A 20,248-nucleotide genomic window follows, 5' to 3' on the forward strand; every position below is an offset into this window, starting at 1 on the left:
TCCTGGTTCCAACCCTGCCCTGTTAGAGTTAAAAAGAGGGAAGGAGGATGTACCTGCAGCCAGTCACCTTAAAGCATATTCTGCAGTGAGAAATACCTTCCCAGGTATACAACATAAGGCTGAAAGTGTCAGAAAGGGTGAATGCAAAAGTGTGGAGAGCAAGGGATGGGATATTTTATATAGTCATGCAAAAGCCAGAGGTAACTACACCCTCTGCACACACCCTTCTCATGGCAAGTGAGAAGGATTATCACCATTCATGTTCCACACAAACTGAAGCAAGGGCAAAAGGGTAGAAAGCAGGGCTTATGGAGGGACATGGTCTGGGGGGTCCTGAGGATGAAGTAGAGAGGCTTGGAGGGATGCATTCCCACTCCTGACAAACAGTGCAATCCTATGCTAGTCAATTTAGAATTAAGACCCACTGACTTTAACGTAACTCATGTCCTTGTGAAGCATTTATAGGATTGCAGCCACAGACAGGAAGTGGATTGTATGTTTTAGGAACACAAGCATTCTTCTGAAAATACAGTGAAATACATATTTAAACAGGTTCCCAGAATATTCAGTGATCTAAGGAGAACAACATTTGAAGAGCAAAGTAGTCCTTCCCATAAACACAGAAACAGCTTTTTAGATTTTATTTTTAATATCACATCCTTCAGCCACCAGTGTTATATTACAATATATTAGGCTGCAAATTCATTGAGCATAACAATTTTAAAAAAAAACACACACACCAACATACTGCTTCCATTGGAATAGTTCCTGGTTACTGGACACTTGGGACAAGTTTCGTATATCAAAATTTGCCTTTTCTAGAAAGTAAACCAATATATTCTTGAACCAAGATTAGCTGCAGTCAATTTCTTGATCCTCAACCTCTGGTTCCAATGGGTACAGTTCATCCAATGCAAGTTCTGGGGGAGAAAAAACATGTATCTTATGAGTGAAATAATTTCCAGGGGACACCAACTCCCATCATCCTTGACCCTTTAGCCATGCTGGCTGGGGCTGATGGGAACTAGGGCCCAGCAACATCTGGGAGGCCAAAGTTTCTCATCCCTGCCTTATAGTGTGGTAAAGAGAAATGGAGGAAAATGTGGACCCTTGTAAAGACTCCCAATTTCCATTAGCTACAACCCATCAGCCACTGTGACCAATGGTCAGAGATGGTGGGTATTGTAGTCCAGCAACATCTGAACAGCCACAGCCTCCTCACCCCTTGTGCTGACAAAACTGAGCTGGATGGATCAACAGCCTGAGTTGCCATGATGCAGCTTCTACGTTTAGGAGCTGGTTTAGCATGATGTGCATGAGCAGGAAGAAGCTGCCGTAAGCCTTGGGTCCACACACTGCCCACTCCTCCAACATGGCTGGGAAGAGGAGTTCAGAAGCATGTGCTTCTGCTTTTGGCTAACCACAGCTTGTTTAGTTGTCTAGACTCAGAACTGTGGTTAAACTTAATTATGGTTCATTTAAACAAGTCAGCTTCAAAAAAATATGGTTTAAACATGTTTCTGTTAACACAGTTTATCAGTCCAGACAACTCAACAAATCATCGTTATCCAAAGTGCAATTGGAAGCTTCTAAATTCCTCCTCCAAGCCATGCATAAAGGAAGGAGGAGGGAAGTGTACAAGTCCAAAGTTTCCTGCAAGTCAGGAATGCACTGCTAAACCATGGTTTAGTACAAAATAGGAATGTCGCCAGTATCTAAATATTAGCTGTTTGAAAAAGATGGCTGTCTGGGTTTCACACTAGGAATGGTATTTTTTAAAAAGTTGCTACTATGCCAGTGAAGAAGCAACAACAAGGTCCTCTGTTTGGGAATAATTTAGACAAAGAACTGTAGATCAATAGTAGTGCAATGGTAAACACTATTACTCCTATTAAAAGTACCTGAGGCACCAGGGCTAGGAAAGACCTTTGCCTATGACCTTGAAGAGCTGCTTGTAGTCAGTGCCAAAGGCACTGGGCTAGAACAGGGTTTCCCAAACTTGGGTCTCTAGCTGTTTTTGGGGGGGACTACAATTCCCATCATTCCTGACCACTGGTCCTGCTAGCTAGGGATGATGGGAGTTGGAGTCCAAAAACAGCTGGAGACCCAAGTTTGGGAAACCCTGGGCTAGAAGATATACCAATGCTCAGGAGTCAACAGCAGATTCATATGCTTAACTACAGAAAGTGTAAAGTAATAAAGTAGAATATGGTCATGATGCATCAAGGAATACAGCTGCAGACTGCAGAGAGGCAATACTAGCACTGGCCCCAGAATACCATGTACTTCACTTGTATTGCTACTGCGTATTTATCTTCCTACCCTATTATTACTACAGGAACTGGTAACAGCACAACCCACTGTGCCAATCCAATTCAGAACTAATGTGCTGTCCATTTAAACGTGGCCTTAGATTCATAGGTTCTAGCAAAGGAGAAACATTCAGTTTGCATGCACAGTAGATTGGCGTGATATTAACAGTAAGACTAAATGTCCAAAGATCAGTACTGAAGTCAGTGAATAATAAAAAGCCTGGAAGCTTAAAGCTGCAAGCCTGTGCACACCTGCTTGAAGACAAGTCCCACTGAACTTGGTACTCAGGTTCACTTCTGAGAAAACATGCACGGCTGCAGGTTACTTTAATGATATCAATATTCACTAAGATACACATATTTCACGCCAGCAGCCTCACCTTCACAGGCTTTCAGATCTGGAACTTTTCTGAGGATGGCTCTGACACCAGGCATGACGTGATCATACTGATGAAGCACTTCCAGGCAATGTTCATGGAAGAGTTTATCCCTTTGAGACAGACTGTGTAAGAGCAAAACAGTGTCCCGTAAAAACCGAACAACTTGCTTTCCACGCACATCAAACAAGTTTCCTTCCACCCTTCTGACCGTCAGCCATTGTCTATGCATCATTATAATAAGAGCCTTCACTACCTGTAGGAGAAAGCACAACACAGTTCTCAAATATGGCTTTTCCACTGCTGCCATTTTGCAAAGAGAAACTCATGGAGGGTAAGGCTGTCAATGGCTACTTGCCATGTTGCCTATGTTCTATCGCCACTATCGGAGGCAGCATGCCTCTGGCTACTGGCTGCTGGGAATCACAAGTGGGGAGAGTGCTGTTGCACTTAGGTTCTGGCTTGCAGACTTCCCATAAGTACCCAGTTGGTCACTGTGAAAACAGGATGCTGAACATGATGGCCCTTTGGCCTGATCAAGCAGTGCTCTTATATTCCTATGGAAGTGTACTCATAGAATTATTGAACTGTAGAGTTGGAAGGGACTCTGAGGGTCATCTAGTCCAACCCCCTGCAAGGCAGGAATCTCAGCTAAAGCATCCATAACAGATGGCCATCCAACCTCTGCTTAAAAACCTCCAAGGAAGGAGAGTCCACAACCTCCCCAGGGAGACTGTTCCACTGTCACACAGCTCTTACTGTCAGAAGGTTCTTCCTGATGTTTAGTCAGAATCTCCCTTCTATTAACTTGAATCCATTGGTTCGAGTTCTGCCCTCCAGAGCAGGAGAAAACAAACCTTGCTCCATCTTCCATGTGACAGATATTTGAAGATGGCTCTCATATTTCCTCTCAGTCTCCTCTTTCCCAGGCTAAACATACCCAGCTCCCTCAACCATTCCTCATAAGGCTTGGTTTCCAGACCCTTGTTATTATAAATATTAATTATTCTTAAATCACGTACTCTAATAGGATAGTGTTCCTTTCTAGTAATATTACACCGATAATGCATCATGGATGGGTTAATTTTTCACCTTTAAAATAAATACAGACAAACTTGCTACAACCAGAATTATGCCGTAAAGGCCTCATTGAATTCAGTGGGTTACCTCAGAGTTGCACTGGCAGTCTGTTCCAACCAGTGAAACAGAGTTGCTGCAGCACTGCGCACACTTGGTCAGCAAGCGAACAGTCTAAGACAAAATGAAACAAAAACCAAAGAACAGACTATGTAGATGTCGAGATGAAGCAGGGGAGGGGAGGAAGCAAATGTCCATAAAGTATCAGACTCACAGTGCACTCACATATACATGTGCTCAAAGAAAGCCTCATTAAATTCAACGGGATGTAAGCAAGTCTGCAACCCTCTGCACACGTACAGTCGTACCTTGGTTATCGAACTTAATCCATTCCGGGAGTCCGTTCAACTCCCGAAACCGTTCAAAACCCAAGGTGCAACTTCCAATTGGCTGCAGGAGCTTCCTGCACTCAAGCAGAAGCCATGTCGGAAGTTTGGCTTCCAAAAAACATTTGCAAGCCAGAACACTTACTTCTGGGTTTGTGGAGTTTGGGAGCCGATTTGTTCGGCAACTAAGCCGTTCGAGAACCGAGGTAGGACTGTACCTGGAAAAAAACCTTCAAAGCAATGTGCATTGGATTGAGCTTTAATATCAGTTTTAATACACTCATTCAATAGCACATTAACCAGGGCTAGTTCCAGGTTAGAGGAGGCCTTGTCTGCTAGGCTTCCCATCTGTTTCTGAGTGGTCTCCACTCAACACATCACCCCATAACTGCCCCTTTTCCTCCCATGGCTGGATACACACAACGCAAACCCTGCTTCAGTAATTCTGGGCACACATCCCCTCCTCTTTTCCTAACTGGGGTTGGACTTGGCAGGCAGTAGACTGGGGTGCCCAGCGGTGACAACCCCCAAGGTGCCAAAAGGAGTGCCTGGCTGCTGCTACTGCTTGCTGCCTGCAGCAATAAGATATCTGACTTCCCCACTGCTGGTTTCCACAAAAACCTTCTTCAGGCATGCACATTTAGGGTTAACCAAATCTGCAAAGGAAGCTTGCAGGGCTGAGCACTAAGTTGCAATCCCCCTCACCAACATATCCTGTTAAATTAAGAAATTGAACCATTATTCCAAACTCACACTTTAAAAACCACACAGAGATGCACACCCTTTTACCTCTTGTTCCAGCTGCAGCCAACACATCTCGGTCACTGACTTATCTGGTCGTGATGTAATATACGTGTACAGTGCCAAGAGGAGACAGGTTTCTATAAAAGGAAATGTGTAGTAATAAAGTATTTCTATGTTATCCATTAGTAATGCTAATGCACTGCCTTAAAAACTACAAAGTTATTCTGAATAGCAGCTCCCTGGGTCTTTTTATATAAAAAAATAGCATTAAAAACCACACTTCAAATCCATTTCAAAAGTGCCTCCTAAAAAGGGGCAATGGAAAGGGAAAAGGAGGAATTACCATACAGGACCAAAACTGAATCCTCTAAAATAACCTTGAAAGAATACAGTGGTGCCCCGCAAGACAAATGCCTCGCAAGACGGAAAACTCGCTAGACGAAAGAGTTTTCCGTTTTGGAGGTGCTTCGCAAAATGAATTTCCTATGGGCTTGCTTCGCAAGACGGAAATGTCTTGCGAGTTCCTGCGGTTTTTTTTCCCTTTCCCCCCCTTTTTCTAAGCCGCTTATCCGCTAAGCCGATAAGCCGCTAAAAGCCGCTAAACCGCTAATAGCACTAATCTGCTAAACCATCAATGGGCTTGCTTCGCAAGACGAAAAAACCGCTAGACGAAGAGACTCGCGGAACGGATTCTTTCCGTCTTGCGAGGCACCACTGTAATGTGTCAGGTGGTGATTTGCACCACCTACTTCAGGCATAGGCAAACTCAGCCCTCCAGAACGTTTTGGGACTACAACTCCCATCATCCCTGGCCACTGGTCCTGTTAGCTAGGGATGATGGGAGTTGTAGTCCTAAAAAAAACATCTGGAGGGCTGAGTTTGCCTATGCCTGACCTACTTCATTTGGATGAGCTCTTCTCCTTTGTGTCTGTTCATCTTCTTACTCCACCCTCAAAAAACCTCTCAGTTCCTCAAATAATTAAATGTGGGTAAAAAAAAGGAGCTGAGGTGGGCCAGCAACTCGCACTGCTGTAAAGAGCACAGCACAAAGGTTACAACTCCCACAGCTTTCTTCATGAGTAGGCCCCACCACCTCAACACTTCTAAATTGCGCATTCTCTCTCTCTCTCTCTCTCTCTCTCTCTCTCTCTCTCTCTCTCTCTGCTGAGGGGAAAAGAAAAAGAGTTCAGTCAGTCTTCCTGAACTCCAGCGTAGCACCAGGCTTGGCAACCAACAGAGAGCTCCAGCAGTTGATCGCTGGGCCTGGATGCTATGCATGATGCCCAAAAAGGACCAGAACCTCAGATCACAAGACACCTAGCATGCAAAATCTTTGGCCTATTTAAAGAGCCCAAGGGAAAAAGCGGAAAACAAAATTATGATGGTGGCTCACAGCACCAAACGGTACACTGCATTTGTGCAAATTCTTAGGCTTTTTTGGCAGTTCACCTACACATCTGGAGAGAATGCTAGTTATTTTATAGATACTACAGGCCACCAGAGCCACTGGTTGTTGACACAGGGTGTAAAACTCACAGGTACATGTGAGCAACTGCCAAATTTTCTTCTTGTAAGCTAGCACTTCTAATTTTTTTCACTTCTTTGAAAGTCTGCTTTAATTGAGGCGCTGGGATGTTAATGGATAGCAAAATATTTTCATGCAGAAGTTCAAGAATGCAGAAGTCTTGAGGCAAGTAATACAGTTTTTTCAGGCTGTAAGCTTAAAACACAAAAAATCTGTTAAAATAAACTAGTTAAATTCAGTTTTCACTCCAGCCTTACAAAGTCAATGTTTCGTAAAAGCACTAGGATAGTGAAGATTTTCTCCCTCTCACCTGAACAAGAACAAAACTGAGCAGCCAGCTCCAAGTGCTGAGCAAATAAAGTTAACAACTGAACAGTCAGATGGACAGCAAACAAGGGAGAGTCAGAAGACAGGCAGCGGAGGAGAGTCTGTGTTTGTCTGTTCAACAAATGCTGAAAGCTTAATAGAAAAATAAAATACAAATTAGAGTAGCAGCAATAATTATTGCAGATAGTATATATACTGTTAGAAAATGTCTAAAAAAGTCAAGTAATGCTATGCATATTTACTCAGAAGTAAGTCTTACTGTATTCAAGTATGTATGTATTCTTCACAGTTGCGTAACAATTAGCCTTTCTAATTGCCTTTCTGTAATGAATGGCAGCCTTTTATATGTAGTGTGTGTGTGTGTGTGTTGGCAAGACCTATCCTAATGGCATCCTTTACTAATTTGTTTGTGGGAGGGGGTTACTGTTTTGTTTTTGTTTTAACTATTTATTTTGTGCTTTTATCCTGTATCTCTTTCTTGTGAACTGCCCTGAGATCTTCAGATGAACGACAGTATATAAATTTAACTAACAACAACAACAACAACAATAATAATAATATAACTACAATGACTTTGAATCTTAGATCAAGGCAGGAAGGAAATAGGTGTTTGGAAAAGACATTTTGCTCAAGTTGTATTTTACCTTATAAGTAAATCAACCGTTGACTTTTCAGCTAATTTCACCAGAACTCTGAGACACTGATTCATGATTCCATGTCTTTGGTACCCTGCTGCTGTAGCACACGAAGCCAAGAGCTGCAGCACCTTTTTAAATAGAGGATGTTGGGACTGGTCCACATTAGCAGTATTTAGGGCTGGGCTGGGCTCCTGAAGAACAACTCTGCACTTCTTACTGCAAACAGCTTCATCCTTCTCCAGAATTTCTGGAGCTCCCAAACCACAATCTGGTTTCATGGTAAGGGAGAGCAGTGTATAAAGAGCATCCCAGCTATAGGATACCAAATAATAAAGAATGCCCAGGGACACAAGTGCAAACTCTTCCAGAGTAGACAAATTATCATCTACACTTGACGCTGCACTTGAGGAGGTCCTGGAAGAGCAAGCGGATTGGTTCCCAGAAGAGCTTCCCGTCTTCATAATTAGGAGGAGGGCTTGGTGGTATGCACCAATATGATGTTCAAGGAGAGGAAGAAGATGTATTGCGCCAGTAATTTTATAGCGCTTAAGGTGGGATATTCTTTCCTCAGTTTCTTCTGAGTTTTCTGCCAACGAGCCTTCATCCACAGCAATCAAATTCAACCCCGTTAAGGCAAGCTTTTGAGCGATTCTCAGTGAAGTTTCTTCTTCCTCAGAGCTTGCACTCCTGTTGCTGATGCTTCCTGTAGATCCTCTACGCAAACAGGCACAGAAAAAATAAGTTGCTTAGTATCTTAACCCACTACAGTTTGCAAGGCTTACAAAGAGCCAGGTCAACCTTTTCTTAATTTAACGTTTCCCCAAGAGCAGATGCCTTCTAACTTTACAATTCTAAGATTCAATAATGATCCCAGGGCAGATTACAGCATAAAACATCTACATGAAACAGAGTTTCTCTGCTTGCTGGGCTTTTTGGGTCAGGACAGGACGGCAACAGGCATTACTTAAAATTACATTCTAAGTATCACAAATTGCTGAAAACATACGTTTTGAAGGAACTCGGCTGCACAGAAGGTCCAGACTGAGCATCAATGTTACAGCTAAGAAGATAGCAGAGGCCTAGTGATGATTCAGGAACGACAGGCTGTTTCAGCAATGCATTGATCAAAATGGAACCTGCAACAATATAAAAATCCAGTGTTCAAGATGGACATTGCAAGAGGAGTGTAAAACTGCCAAGCAAATGTTTTTGCAAATATGATGGAAAAAGAAAACCAACAGTATTTGCATTTACTATATATTCCATGCCTTGATATAAGCGACTTATGGTATGAGAAGAGTACCGCTTGGACACATACACAGAAAGATGAGCACATACGTACAGTGGTACCTCGGGTTACATACGCTTCAGGTTACATACGCTTCAGGTTACACACTCCGCTAACCCAGAAATAGTGCTTCAGGTTAAGAACTTTGCTTCAGGATGAGAACAGAAATCGGGCTCCAGCGGCGCGGCGGCAGCAGGAGGCCCATTAGCTAAAGTGCTTCAGGTTAAGAACAGTTTCAGGTTAAGAACGGAACTCCGGAACGAATTAAGTACTTAATCTGAGGTACCACTGTACATATATACACAACAGCCGTTTCTACATGTCACAGTAAGCTGTAAACCATGGTTTACTGGACACAAGCAAACCAGGCACACTCAGCCCACTCATGCTGGGAAGAAAGAAAACACACATACCTAGACTCACAGCATGACACCCAAACTAGCGATCACAGTTTGTTTTGCTCCCATATTTGTATGAGCTTGGATGTAATGCTTAACCAGCGATCATGGTTTGTTTCCTCCCAGGGCAAGCAAGGAGGAGTGAAGTAAATGTAATTCATTCGTGCCAATGCCATTATGTTCTCCCTTCTACTTGGAAAGGGAAACAAGTCCATAAATTTTGACTACGTATAAAGAGGGCAGTTTGCCAGGAATTACATTTGAAAGCAAGCTATATTGCCCTTGCCTCGTTTTTGCTCTCAGGGCGGAAAATCTGTAGCCATTAAGAGGTAATTAGGCTACCCCTCCTATCAGCCCCAGCCAATGTGATTGGGGAGATGAGGGGAGTTGTTGCTCAGCAGCCCCAATACTACTGTAAAGGAAAGAGATAAGCCTCAAGATGGGTGTAAAAATAAGGCATTTCAGATAGAGCTGTGTGTGCGTGTGAGAAATACAGTAGTACCTCGGGTCTTGTGGTCTGGTGCGTCTTATAGAGCGAAAAATACGGTACTTGCCTTGCCCCGGGTGCTGACAACCCACGCTACGCCGCTGCTTAGTCTACTTTCAGAAGACAGTTCCCACACAAAAGAAAACCAAATTCAGTCACCCTCATACCTATTTATTGCAATGTTAGGCTAAACCAATACTGCAATTGTACTTACAAAACAGCAGGTGCAAGGAAGACAATGTGACTCATTACAGACAATCATAAGCGTGACCAGTTGCAGAATGGAAAGAACAGACATCTTCAACATTTATTTTTGGACCAAGTTTGCTTATGGTGACATCTGCAGCCGAAGAGAGTCCTAACCCACATTATGGGAACCCCAAATTCACAATCGGAGTATTTTACTTGAAATCCACTGCTTAGAAATTATGGTGTGAAGTGGCACATACATTGTTGAAACAAATAAATATTGGCCCTTTTATATTTGGCTTCATCCATCAGAAGAATAGTCAGGGTTTGGTCAAACAGACACTTTTGAAGCCTCCACAAAGGTAATTCACTCCCAGATAGCATCAACCAGCTGTGAGTCTGGTAACTATAACAACATTGGCTAGATTAGCTGTGAAACATTAACAAGAATTAATATTTAATGTAGCTTAGAAACTCATTATGGTGAAACTGTCTGTCTTGTTTGTTTATTCCCATTCATACATTAAAGGTTACTGATAAGGTTGCTTCAGCGTTATTTGTGGCTCAAAATACTTGCAATTCATAAAAGCAGTGCCAATTTTCTGCTTGGTTTATAACTCAAAAGGGTTTGGGGGCAGCTGGCATTCTGGGAAACAGGGACACACTCAGAAGAAGAGGACTTAGAAACTTATTGCGGGGACTTCACTGCTTAACAACTCACAGCAGTATTTGGGGGCTCCTATTATCATTATGGGATCATATTTTATGCTTTCAAATATAAGTTTCCAACCCCAGTCCTAAGAAATGTATGCAGCTGGAGTATTTCTTAGATGAAATTACCTTTTCTTTGAGCAAAGATATTCAAACGTTTTTCTTCCTTCACAAGCTCATTTTCTTGGTTAGGCATCTTACTGTCTGGAAAGAAATCTTTGTAGTAATTCAAGCAGTCATATTCAATTCCCTTTTGACTTTTAGCCCTATCTATACTGCCTTATATCATGAGGCAATAGCACTGTTGCTGTTGTTTCATTTTCATGCTTTAACTGTAGCAAACAGAGATACATATATTTCAGAGGGTTAAAAATGTATTTTGCTACATCAGAAAATCAGTAGGTGCTCACACCCATTCCATAGGCTAGATGTAGAAGAAGTAAATGTATTTGCATGGTTAGGTTATCTGAAGCCAGCATAAACTGAGAACTTCAAGACTAAGGGTACCATTTAAGAACCTGGATCTGGGTTCAAATCCAGTCACTTGTAAACTGACAGGTTAATTTCTGCGTCTGTGCTTTTAGGAGCAGTATGACCTGGAGATATTAGTAGGTGATCATGCTTATCTCTGTGTTGTGAAAGCTTTACCTTGAATTAAGGTAAACCAGTGCTGTTAAAGGCAGAAGAGCAATCCAGGCCAGTTTTATTGAGAAGAAGTATGTGGATTAGGAATTAACAGTAAACCATACAGTGTAAATACAACAGATTATGCCAAGCATCCATACTCAACTTTCATTTGCCAGTAATCATGTCCAAAGGCCTTAAAAAACTGACACCCTTCAATTAAATTAAACTAAACAATCATGAAGAAACCATACAGATCCCTGTGCACCTAACAGCAAGTTGGATTTCCAAACTTAGAAGCCTTGTCAGCTAGCTCATTGCTTTCAATTCCAACATATCTAGAAACCTAGTAAAAATGGCATGATACTCCTGAGTGAATAGCCTCCAACTGGGGGGAAATTATAGAAAGCAAAGGGAGCAAACTGAAGCTCAGTAAATGTAAGTCTAACAATGAACTGCAGGAATCAATAGATTTTTCTGCCCAAGCCCAATCATTTAATTTAGCTTAACAAAAAGTTTGCATATATTTTTGCATTAAACCCAGACAATACAGGTGGAGGTTTATTTTAATAGTTTGCTGCCCTATGGTAGACAAACACCACTCACAGGTAGTCTATGGACTTGGAACAAACAGTAAACGGCAGTGGGCCCTCTGCAAGTGTAACCAGTTATCTCCCGCTTGGACTACTGCAATGTGCTCTACGTGGGGCTACCTTTGAAGGTGACCTGGAAACTACAGCTAATCCAGAATGCGGCAGCTAGACTGGTGACTGGGGGCATCCACCAAGACCACATAACACCCGTCTTGAAAGACCTACATTGGCTCCCAGTATATTTCCGAGCATAATTTAAAGTGGTGGTGTTGACCTATAAAGCCCTAAACAGCCTCGGCCCTGTATACCTGAAGGAGCATCTCCACCCTCTTCATTCTGCCCGGACGCTGAGGTCCAATGCCGAGGGCCTTCTGGCAGTTCCCTCACTGCGAGAAGCAAAGTTACAGGGAACCAGACAGAGGGCCTTCTCGGTAGTGGCGCCCACCCTGTGGAACACCCTCCAATCAGATGTCAAAGAAATAAACAACTACCTGACATTTAGAAGACATCTGAAGGCAGCCCTGTTCAGGGAAGTTTTTAATGTGTGATATTTTAGTGTATTTTTAATCTTTGTTGGAAGCCGCCCAGAGTGGCTGGGGAAACCCAGCCAGATGGGCGGGGTACAAATAATAAATTATTATTATTATTATTATTATTATTATTATTAACCAGAGGCAGAAGACCCAGCACTTGTTCAGCTGTTCTGCACATCTTCCATCCATTCTTGCAGGACCTGCTTGAAGCCAAACTCCAGTGATATCGATTTTTGCCCAGGTGAGCGACCAGGGTGACATCACGGCAAGATGTACAATGGTCAAATATAACTAACTAAGAATTTACATACCCTTAATAAATGGCAACGCTTGGACACACAATTGTGTTCTGGAGTATGATGGTTTAGGCGAAACCTCAGATCGAAAAGAATCTTTAGTGGGGAAACTTTTTTTCTCCTGAGTACATTCTTCAGCTTTTGAAATATTACGAGGGCTCTTCTTTGGACTAAATGGTTAAATAAAATATCTGAATCAGTTGCAAAACATTATTTAAAATGATTAGGTTATTATTTACATTTGTAAACTGCTCCTTATCCAGGAGAATCCCAAGTCAGAGGAAATAACAACAAAGTATAGTACAGTAATTGAAAAATAATTCAAAACCGCTCAAGAGCAACGTCTAAAACAAACATAACAATTCACTTACTTCCCCTAAATACTTGTGTGAATCATTAGAAAATGAAGAACACTTGAATAGGAGAATATGCAGGGTAAATTTCTTCTATATCAACAAAAAGAATTTTCTCCAGAATACTGGATGCATGATCTGTAGTGTGCAATATTTTTCTCATGTTATCCCTCCTCATCCAAAGAAACCCTGTTGGAACTTATTGTATATATTTTATGCAAGAGGGAGTTCCACAAATGGGTGGGCCAGCACAAGAAAGGCCCTATTCTGGGTCATGTTGACCAAAGGGACCACGAAACAGGCCTTCCATGCAGATTGCTGGGCCCAACCTGGCAGATATGGGAGGAAGTGCACCATCAAGGCCTTGGGTCTCAAGATATATAGTGGTCAACACCTTGAATCGGGCCTGATAGCAATAGGCAGCCAGTGCAGTTTGCATAGGAGCAGCGTCAAGCAGGTGCAAGCAGACTGCACCAGACATTAGTTCATTCTGGAAGATTTTGCAAATTAAAGACAAACTTGTTTTAAGAATTATGCTGTGCATTCAATGATAAGTCTCCACACAACAGTTTGCAAGATGAAAACAGCAGTGCAATTAATTACATTCAGCTATAATAAGGATGGATGCTCAAACTCCTGGCTGGCCCAACTGTCTGGAATTTAGTGGACAGAATTCATCTTCTTACTTCATACCTGGTATATGGCATTGAAGGAGTAACAGGTTTAACTCTTTCGCAGTTTGAAAGCTTCATTCTTAGCTCATTCATTTCTGCATCTCTGAACTGCAGCTCAGACTTCAGAGACTCCAACTGAAAGAATAAACTCGACATTAGAAACCCATTTTTTAAAAATGCTAAATTATTAATTTCAATTAGGAAAGCTGAGTGTTTAAGAGTCCAATCCTTTCTTTGTGAAAACATGAGTGATTGGGATAGAGTGTAACAAGTGCTTTGCTAGTGAAATATAGACACCACACTTGCTGTCCATTAGCATCACAACCAGAAATAACAGGGCAGATTTCTCTAACAGAGGTATTTAACCTTAATTCTCAAATGGCATTATTCATCGGCTTAAAATGAAATGTACATTCCTTTTTTTAGAAAAAATCCTTTTCTAAAAACATAAATTGTAAAAAGAATAGAATTAACAAGAATAAGCCCTTATGTGTACAAAACAAGCCACTAATAATTTTGACAAAAAGTAGCTCATTATTTCCTTAATTCAATAGCAGTAATAAAAATACCAAATCTGACATGGACTTCCATCTTTTCAATGTTCTTCTATTTAGCGTAGCACTAAGAGTCCTTAATTTTTTGCTTAAAGAGGGGAGGGAAGAAAAGGAGGAAAAGATGAAAAAGAACATTCAAACAAGCTTTTGTTATGGATTCCCCCCCCCTTAATTAAATAATACCTTTCTGGAAAACTCCTTTTCTTTTTCACATATAGTTTGAGCTTTCTCCATTTCCAGTAGCGCGTATGATTTTCGCTGTTCCTCCGCAGTGGATTCCATCTGCTGCATTGAATCCCGTAAAATTTTTATTTCTCCATTTTTAATTAGGATTTCATCCTTCATTTCCTTCAGCTGCAAATTCACGAACACAATGCAAGCAGAAGAATTATATGCATTTTGCAAGCTTTATTTCACATACTTACCCCCCCCCCCAGTAAAACCATTGCTCCCATTAAGAATGTGATGCCAGACACCGCCATGTAAAACTGCATCAGACTGGTCTGTGAAGAGCAGCAATAGACATCAGACTTCTCACTCCTGGTTCACTTATTCACTGAGGTTTTGCAACAAGCATTTTTTTTAAAAAGTCTATACAACCTATCAGAGCTAAGTCCAGCTTCCACATACATTTGCCTCACTACCCCAGTGGTCAAATAACTCTCTAAATTCCATAAGAAACAGTAACTGCTGAGAGAAAAAAATGAATCAGCCACTTGTCATCCTTAAAGGTAAAGGGACCCCTGACCATTAGGTCCAGTCGTGACCGACTCTGGGGTTGCGGCGCTCATCTCGCTTTATCGGCCGAGGGAGCCGGCATACAGCTACCAGGCCATGTGGCTAGCATGACTAAGCCACTTCTGGCGAACCAGAGCAGCACACGGAAACGCCATTTACCTTACCTATTTATCTACTTGCACTTTGACGTGCTTTTGAACTGCTAGGTTGGCAGGGGCTGGGACTGAGCAACGGGAACTCACCCCATCGCCGGGATTCGAACCACCGACCTTCTGATCGGCAAGTCCTAGGCTCTGTGGTTTAGCATATACAACTATAGGTCCTCCCCCAAATCCCCTTGTAGAGGTATTTTCCCCACGAAATCCAAATCTTGGGTCCACAACTTCAGCACTGGAATATGCCACAGAACATGGCTGCCTTAAGACCAGAACTCTTTCAGAAAACAAAACAAACCTTTTTCTCAGCTTCCTCATATTGTGCTTGAAGTGCCTCAAATTGGTCTTTTGAAGAGGTTTCTTCTGTCCTACTTCCTATTTACAGAAAGAAATTTGTGAATTGTGATCTCAGGATTTGACCTAAACAATTCAATTCTTTTGTGATCGAGGGTACCAATTAACAATCTAGACCTACGTATGAAGATTTCGGTATAAAACTTGTTCCATGAGATTTTTGCTCCATGGGATCTTACAAAACAACTAAGCAGTATAAATTCCATAGAGCTTGGCATTTAATTCTGCTTGCACCCCAGTACTCAAAAAAAGAAGACAGCATGGGAACCTGCACGATCTGTGCACCAGAACAGTCAGTATTCAGTCTGCTACATGGACTGAAGTAGAATCAACAGTTTTTATGGTGTAAAAGATCTAAATGTCCAGACATCCAATTCTATAAAGGTAAAGGTAAAGGACCTCTGACCATTAGGTCCAGTCGTGACTGACTCTGGGGTTGCAGCACTCATCTTGCTTTATTGGCCAAGGTAGCCGGCGTACAGCTTCCGGGTCATGTGGCCAGCATGACTAAGCCACTTCTGGCGAACCAGAGCAGCACACGGAAACGCCATTTACCTTCCCGCCGGAGCGGTACCTATTTATCTACTTGCACTTTGATGTGCTTTCGAACTGCTAGGTGGGCAGGAGCAGGGACCGAGCAACGGGAGCTCACCCCATTGCGGGGATTCAAACCGCTGACCTTCTGATCGGCAAGTCCTAGGCTCTGTGGTTTAACCCACAGTGCCACCCACGTCCCACCACGTCCATCCAATTCTATAACGCAATCCTAAACATTTCCACCAAGAAAATAAATTCTAATGACCCTAAAGCTGCAACTCTCTTCACACTCCCCTGGAAGCGAGTCCCACAACTCAATGGGATTTACTTTTGTGCACATGTGCAGACAATTGAGCTCATGGCTCAGGGTCCCTTCTATGATTCTATGACATGCCCATACTGCCAGCACAAATGAGGACCAGAATACACTTTGTTACATAGCACCAGGCTGTACCTCTGAGACCTGAAATTCTTAACTGCACTGTCCAAACACTGTGGGTAGGAGATGGGGTGGGCAGGGAGGGAGGGAGGGAGGGAGGGAGGGATAAAATACCTAAAGCATATCTGTTGCAGTTTCTTTCCAAATGCTTATGTAAGAAGATGCTAACTTTTCCCTACTGATGCAAATCTGAAACAGCATTTAGACTGCACATACCAAACTAACCTGTAGATTTGGGGGCAATATTCCATTGCTTAATATGATCAGATGTTTTGATGATGCTATTTGGATGGGAAGACAGCTCCACATTCTGCTTAGGTTTCACTGTGTTCGCATTTAAAGAAGCGTTTTGTGTCAATGCCTGGGAAGCAATAATATCTATCTCCTCCAAATCATCTGCTGTAAAGTCATCATTGTCCCCAAACGGATCCTCCAGTTCTTTATGCTCAGTTCCAGCATGACTTTTGTAACGCTTGCTTGGCGGAAAGCCATCTTCACAGTTTCCAATATTCCTTCGGCTTGTAGCTCTCTGGAGAGATAATGGTGAAGTGGTAACTTTTGCCTGATCCACATCATACAATATGGAGCTGTTTCTCTTCTTATTCCCAAATAAATGGTTCACCGACATTCTGTGTTAGAAATTAGTCTGGCAAGTAAGGGAAATATAAAATGTTTTAAAGTCAACCTGATTTAAAAGCACCAAATTCTGCATAAAAATGATTTTAAAAAACCAACCAACTTCCTATCCAAGTGTCAAAATCCAAGAAGGATGAGACAGATCAGCAAGGGGCCACTGTTCAAACTAGCTTTGAGTATTGTTGGCTTCTCTCTCACTCATCAGCATTTATTCCCTACAACAGGTACTCTTACAGCCCAACTGTATGCATGCTTACTTGGAAATAAGTCCCATTATATTTTCTGATCCTTACTCATAGCTAGATGTACAAAGGACTTGAGTTTACACCTGCTTGTTAGTATGTCCAATGATATGTCAAGCCCACAAAAGCATCCAAGGAAGAATTCTGGTATTTATACAGAATCAGCATCACTACAAACATTTTAAAGCAGGTTTAAACCCAAGCAACAACCTCAATGTGGATCAGCCTTTCTACTGATTCTAGTGATTTCATAACCTATGGGGTGAGATTCTTAATTTCGAGAGAATATAAGCAGACATTTAACTTTGTAATCACAAGATTTTCTTAGCTTTCTTTTAAGAACAGTTTGTCTTCTGCACTACAGAAGAAAGTATGAAGGCAGAACTGAGATACAGAAGAGAATAAATACTCAGGCACTTTATTACCCAAGTCCACACATGCTTACCCAAAAGCAAGCCCACTGTTCAGTGGGCCTTTCACCACAGTAAAAGTACACAATATCTTAGATTCTAAAGCCCTTACATTCATAGACTCATCTCTAGCTCAGTTAGTAGAGCATGGTGCTGATAACTGTAGAGTTGCAAGGTAGACCCTGAGGGTCATCTCTGCAATGGAGGAATCTCATCCCATCCAATATGAAACCATACTGAATCCTGCTTAGCTTTGCAAATGTGCTAGCAGTTTTATCACTGTACCACAGTCTACCATATCCTTTTAGCATCCAAATCCCATAACTTCAGGAGAAACGACACACTATGTATATATCAGATATGCTGTAAGCCTTCCTCCCACGTTCCTATTTGGGCATGTAGCATGTCACCTTCCAAAAAAATTGCTTAACTAACTAGATGCCTCTGACTTGCCCCCAACAAAAGCACGCAGCCACCCTCCTGCAATGTGTCACTTGAAAATGGGAATTATCTTAACTTACACGCTAGTCTAATATCGCAGCCTGAGCTGCAGAAGATGAGGCATTGAGGAGGGGGCAGAAAATTACCGACAGACCTGATAGTATTCAGAAACAGCATTGCCATCATCCCCGTGCCTCTTCCGCCGCAGAAGAGCCGTGGAGCAGCCCCCTGATCCGGCGATGCCTTCACCTGCAGCCGGGAATGCAAACTCACCGGATCTGCCCAAGGCGACCTGCCGGGGTATAAAGTGGCCGCGCGCCCCAGCGAGGCGCACAGAAAAGAAAGTCGCCCCCGCCCACCCGGGAAGCGCCTCGGCGGGCCCTTCTCTCCCGCTTGCGAACAGAGGGCTCCTCCCCTGCCCTGGCCAACCAATCCAGGGCCGACTGTGCGGCCGGCGACAACAACGTCCAGTCAGCTTAACGGAGGAAAAAACGCAGAAGGCAAATGCAGAAATGCAAGGCCCTCGGCAATTGGCCGATTGGGACGTTTCTGTCTCTGCGGATTGGCCAGAGGCCCAAAGCCGGATGTCCGGGTTGCCTCTGACGCTTTGGCCATCCCTAGTTCACTCCGGTAAAAGGGGCATCTGCGTCCCCGCCTTCCAAAACAACAATTAAAAAAAAAGTAGAAGCAACTACAGAAGCACATGCTTATTTCAAACTCGAGCTTCATTGTGTGCGAAGAAGTTATTCACGTATTTAATTTACATTTTTAAGACTGTATGAAAGCACACACCAGCTAAGCAGAATACTGTATGTAATGGCTTTTATTAAAGTATTTGCTTGTATTCCTATTCAGGGTATTTTTTTATTCCTCCTTTTAATTCTGATATTTTGCAAGGCGACTTTCAATCTAAGCAATAGTAAAACTCCCCACAATATTACAATGTGCTGAAGCAGAATTATATCTGACAACCCTCTTCCAGTCACGTTGTGCTCCTACCACTCTCAGCTAGGGACTATGGAGGTTGTTGTTGTTTAGTCGTTTAGTCGTGTCCGACTCTTCGTGACCCCATGGACAAGAGCACGCCAGGCACTTCTGTCCTCCACTGCCTCCCGCAGTTTGATCAAACTCATGCTGGTAGCTTCAAGAATACCATCCAACCATCTCATCCTCTGTCGTCCCCTTCTCCTTGTGCCCTCCATTTTTCCCAACATCAGGGTCTTTTCCAGGGAGTCTTCTCTTCTCATGAGGTGGCCAAAATATTGGAGCCTCAGCTTCACGATCTGTCCTTCCAGTGAGCACTCAGGGCTGATTTCTTTAAGAATGGATACGTTTGATCTTCTTGCAGTCCATGGGACTCTCAAGAGTCTCCTCCAGCACCATAATTCAAAAGCATCAATTCTTCAGCGATCAGCCTTCTTTATGGTCCAGCTCTCACTTCCATACATCACTACTGGGAAAACCATAGCTTTTACTATACGGACCTTTGTTGGCAAGGTGATGTCTCTACTTTTTAAGATACTGTCTAGGTTTGTCATTGCTTTTCTCCCAAGAAGCAGGCGTCTTTTAATTTCATGGCTGCTGTCACCATCTGCAGTGATCATGGAGCCCAAGAAAGTAAAATGTCTCACTGCCTCCATTTCTTCCCCTTATATTTGCCAGGAGGTGATGGGACCAGTGGCCATGATCTTCGTTTTTTTGATGTTGAGCTTCAGACCATATTTTGCGCTCTCCTCTTTCACCCTCAATAAAAGGTTCTTTAATTCCTCCTCACTTTCTGCCATCAAGGTTGTGTCATCTGCATATCTGAGGTTGTTGATATTTCTTCCGGCAATCTTAATTCCGGCTTCGGATTCATCCAGCCCAGCCTTTCGCATGATGAATTCTGCATATAAGTTAAATAAGCAGGGAGACAATATACAGCCTTGTACTCCTTTCCCAATTTTGAACCAATCAGTTGTTCCATATCCAGTTCTAACTGTAGCTTCTTGTCCCACATAGAGATTTCTCAGGAGACAGATGAGGTGATCAGGCACTCCCATTTCTTTAAGAAATTGTCGTAGTTTGCTGTGGTCGACACAGTCAAAGGCTTTTGCATAGTCAATGAAGCAGAAGTAGATGTCTTTCTGGAACTCTCTAGCTTTCTCCATAATCCAGTGCATGTTTGCAATTTGGTCTCTGGTTCCTCTGCCTCTTCTAAATCCAGCTTG

At 42.6% G+C, this 20,248-nt stretch overlaps 1 protein-coding gene across 1 annotated transcript; it reads right to left on the reverse strand.

Annotated features, from left to right (window-relative positions):
• Positions 1–626: 626 nt before the first annotated feature.
• Positions 627–18,447, reverse strand: ATRIP (ATR interacting protein). The gene is given in 15 exon segments (XM_079967282.1): positions 627–920; positions 2,693–2,945; positions 3,857–3,940; positions 4,942–5,033; positions 6,732–6,880; positions 7,393–8,100; positions 8,393–8,522; positions 10,589–10,663; positions 12,521–12,675; positions 13,552–13,667; positions 14,270–14,440; positions 15,278–15,354; positions 16,526–16,529; positions 16,533–16,955; positions 18,312–18,447. Coding segments are annotated over 14 exon segments (2,487 nt in total). The 5' UTR covers positions 16,938–16,955; positions 18,312–18,447; the 3' UTR covers positions 627–852.
• Between the last annotated feature and the right edge of the window lie 1,801 nt (positions 18,448–20,248).

Source organism: Podarcis cretensis (assembly GCF_951804945.1).
Source record: "Podarcis cretensis genome assembly, chromosome: 2".
Lineage (NCBI taxonomy): Eukaryota > Metazoa > Chordata > Lepidosauria > Squamata > Lacertidae > Podarcis > Podarcis cretensis.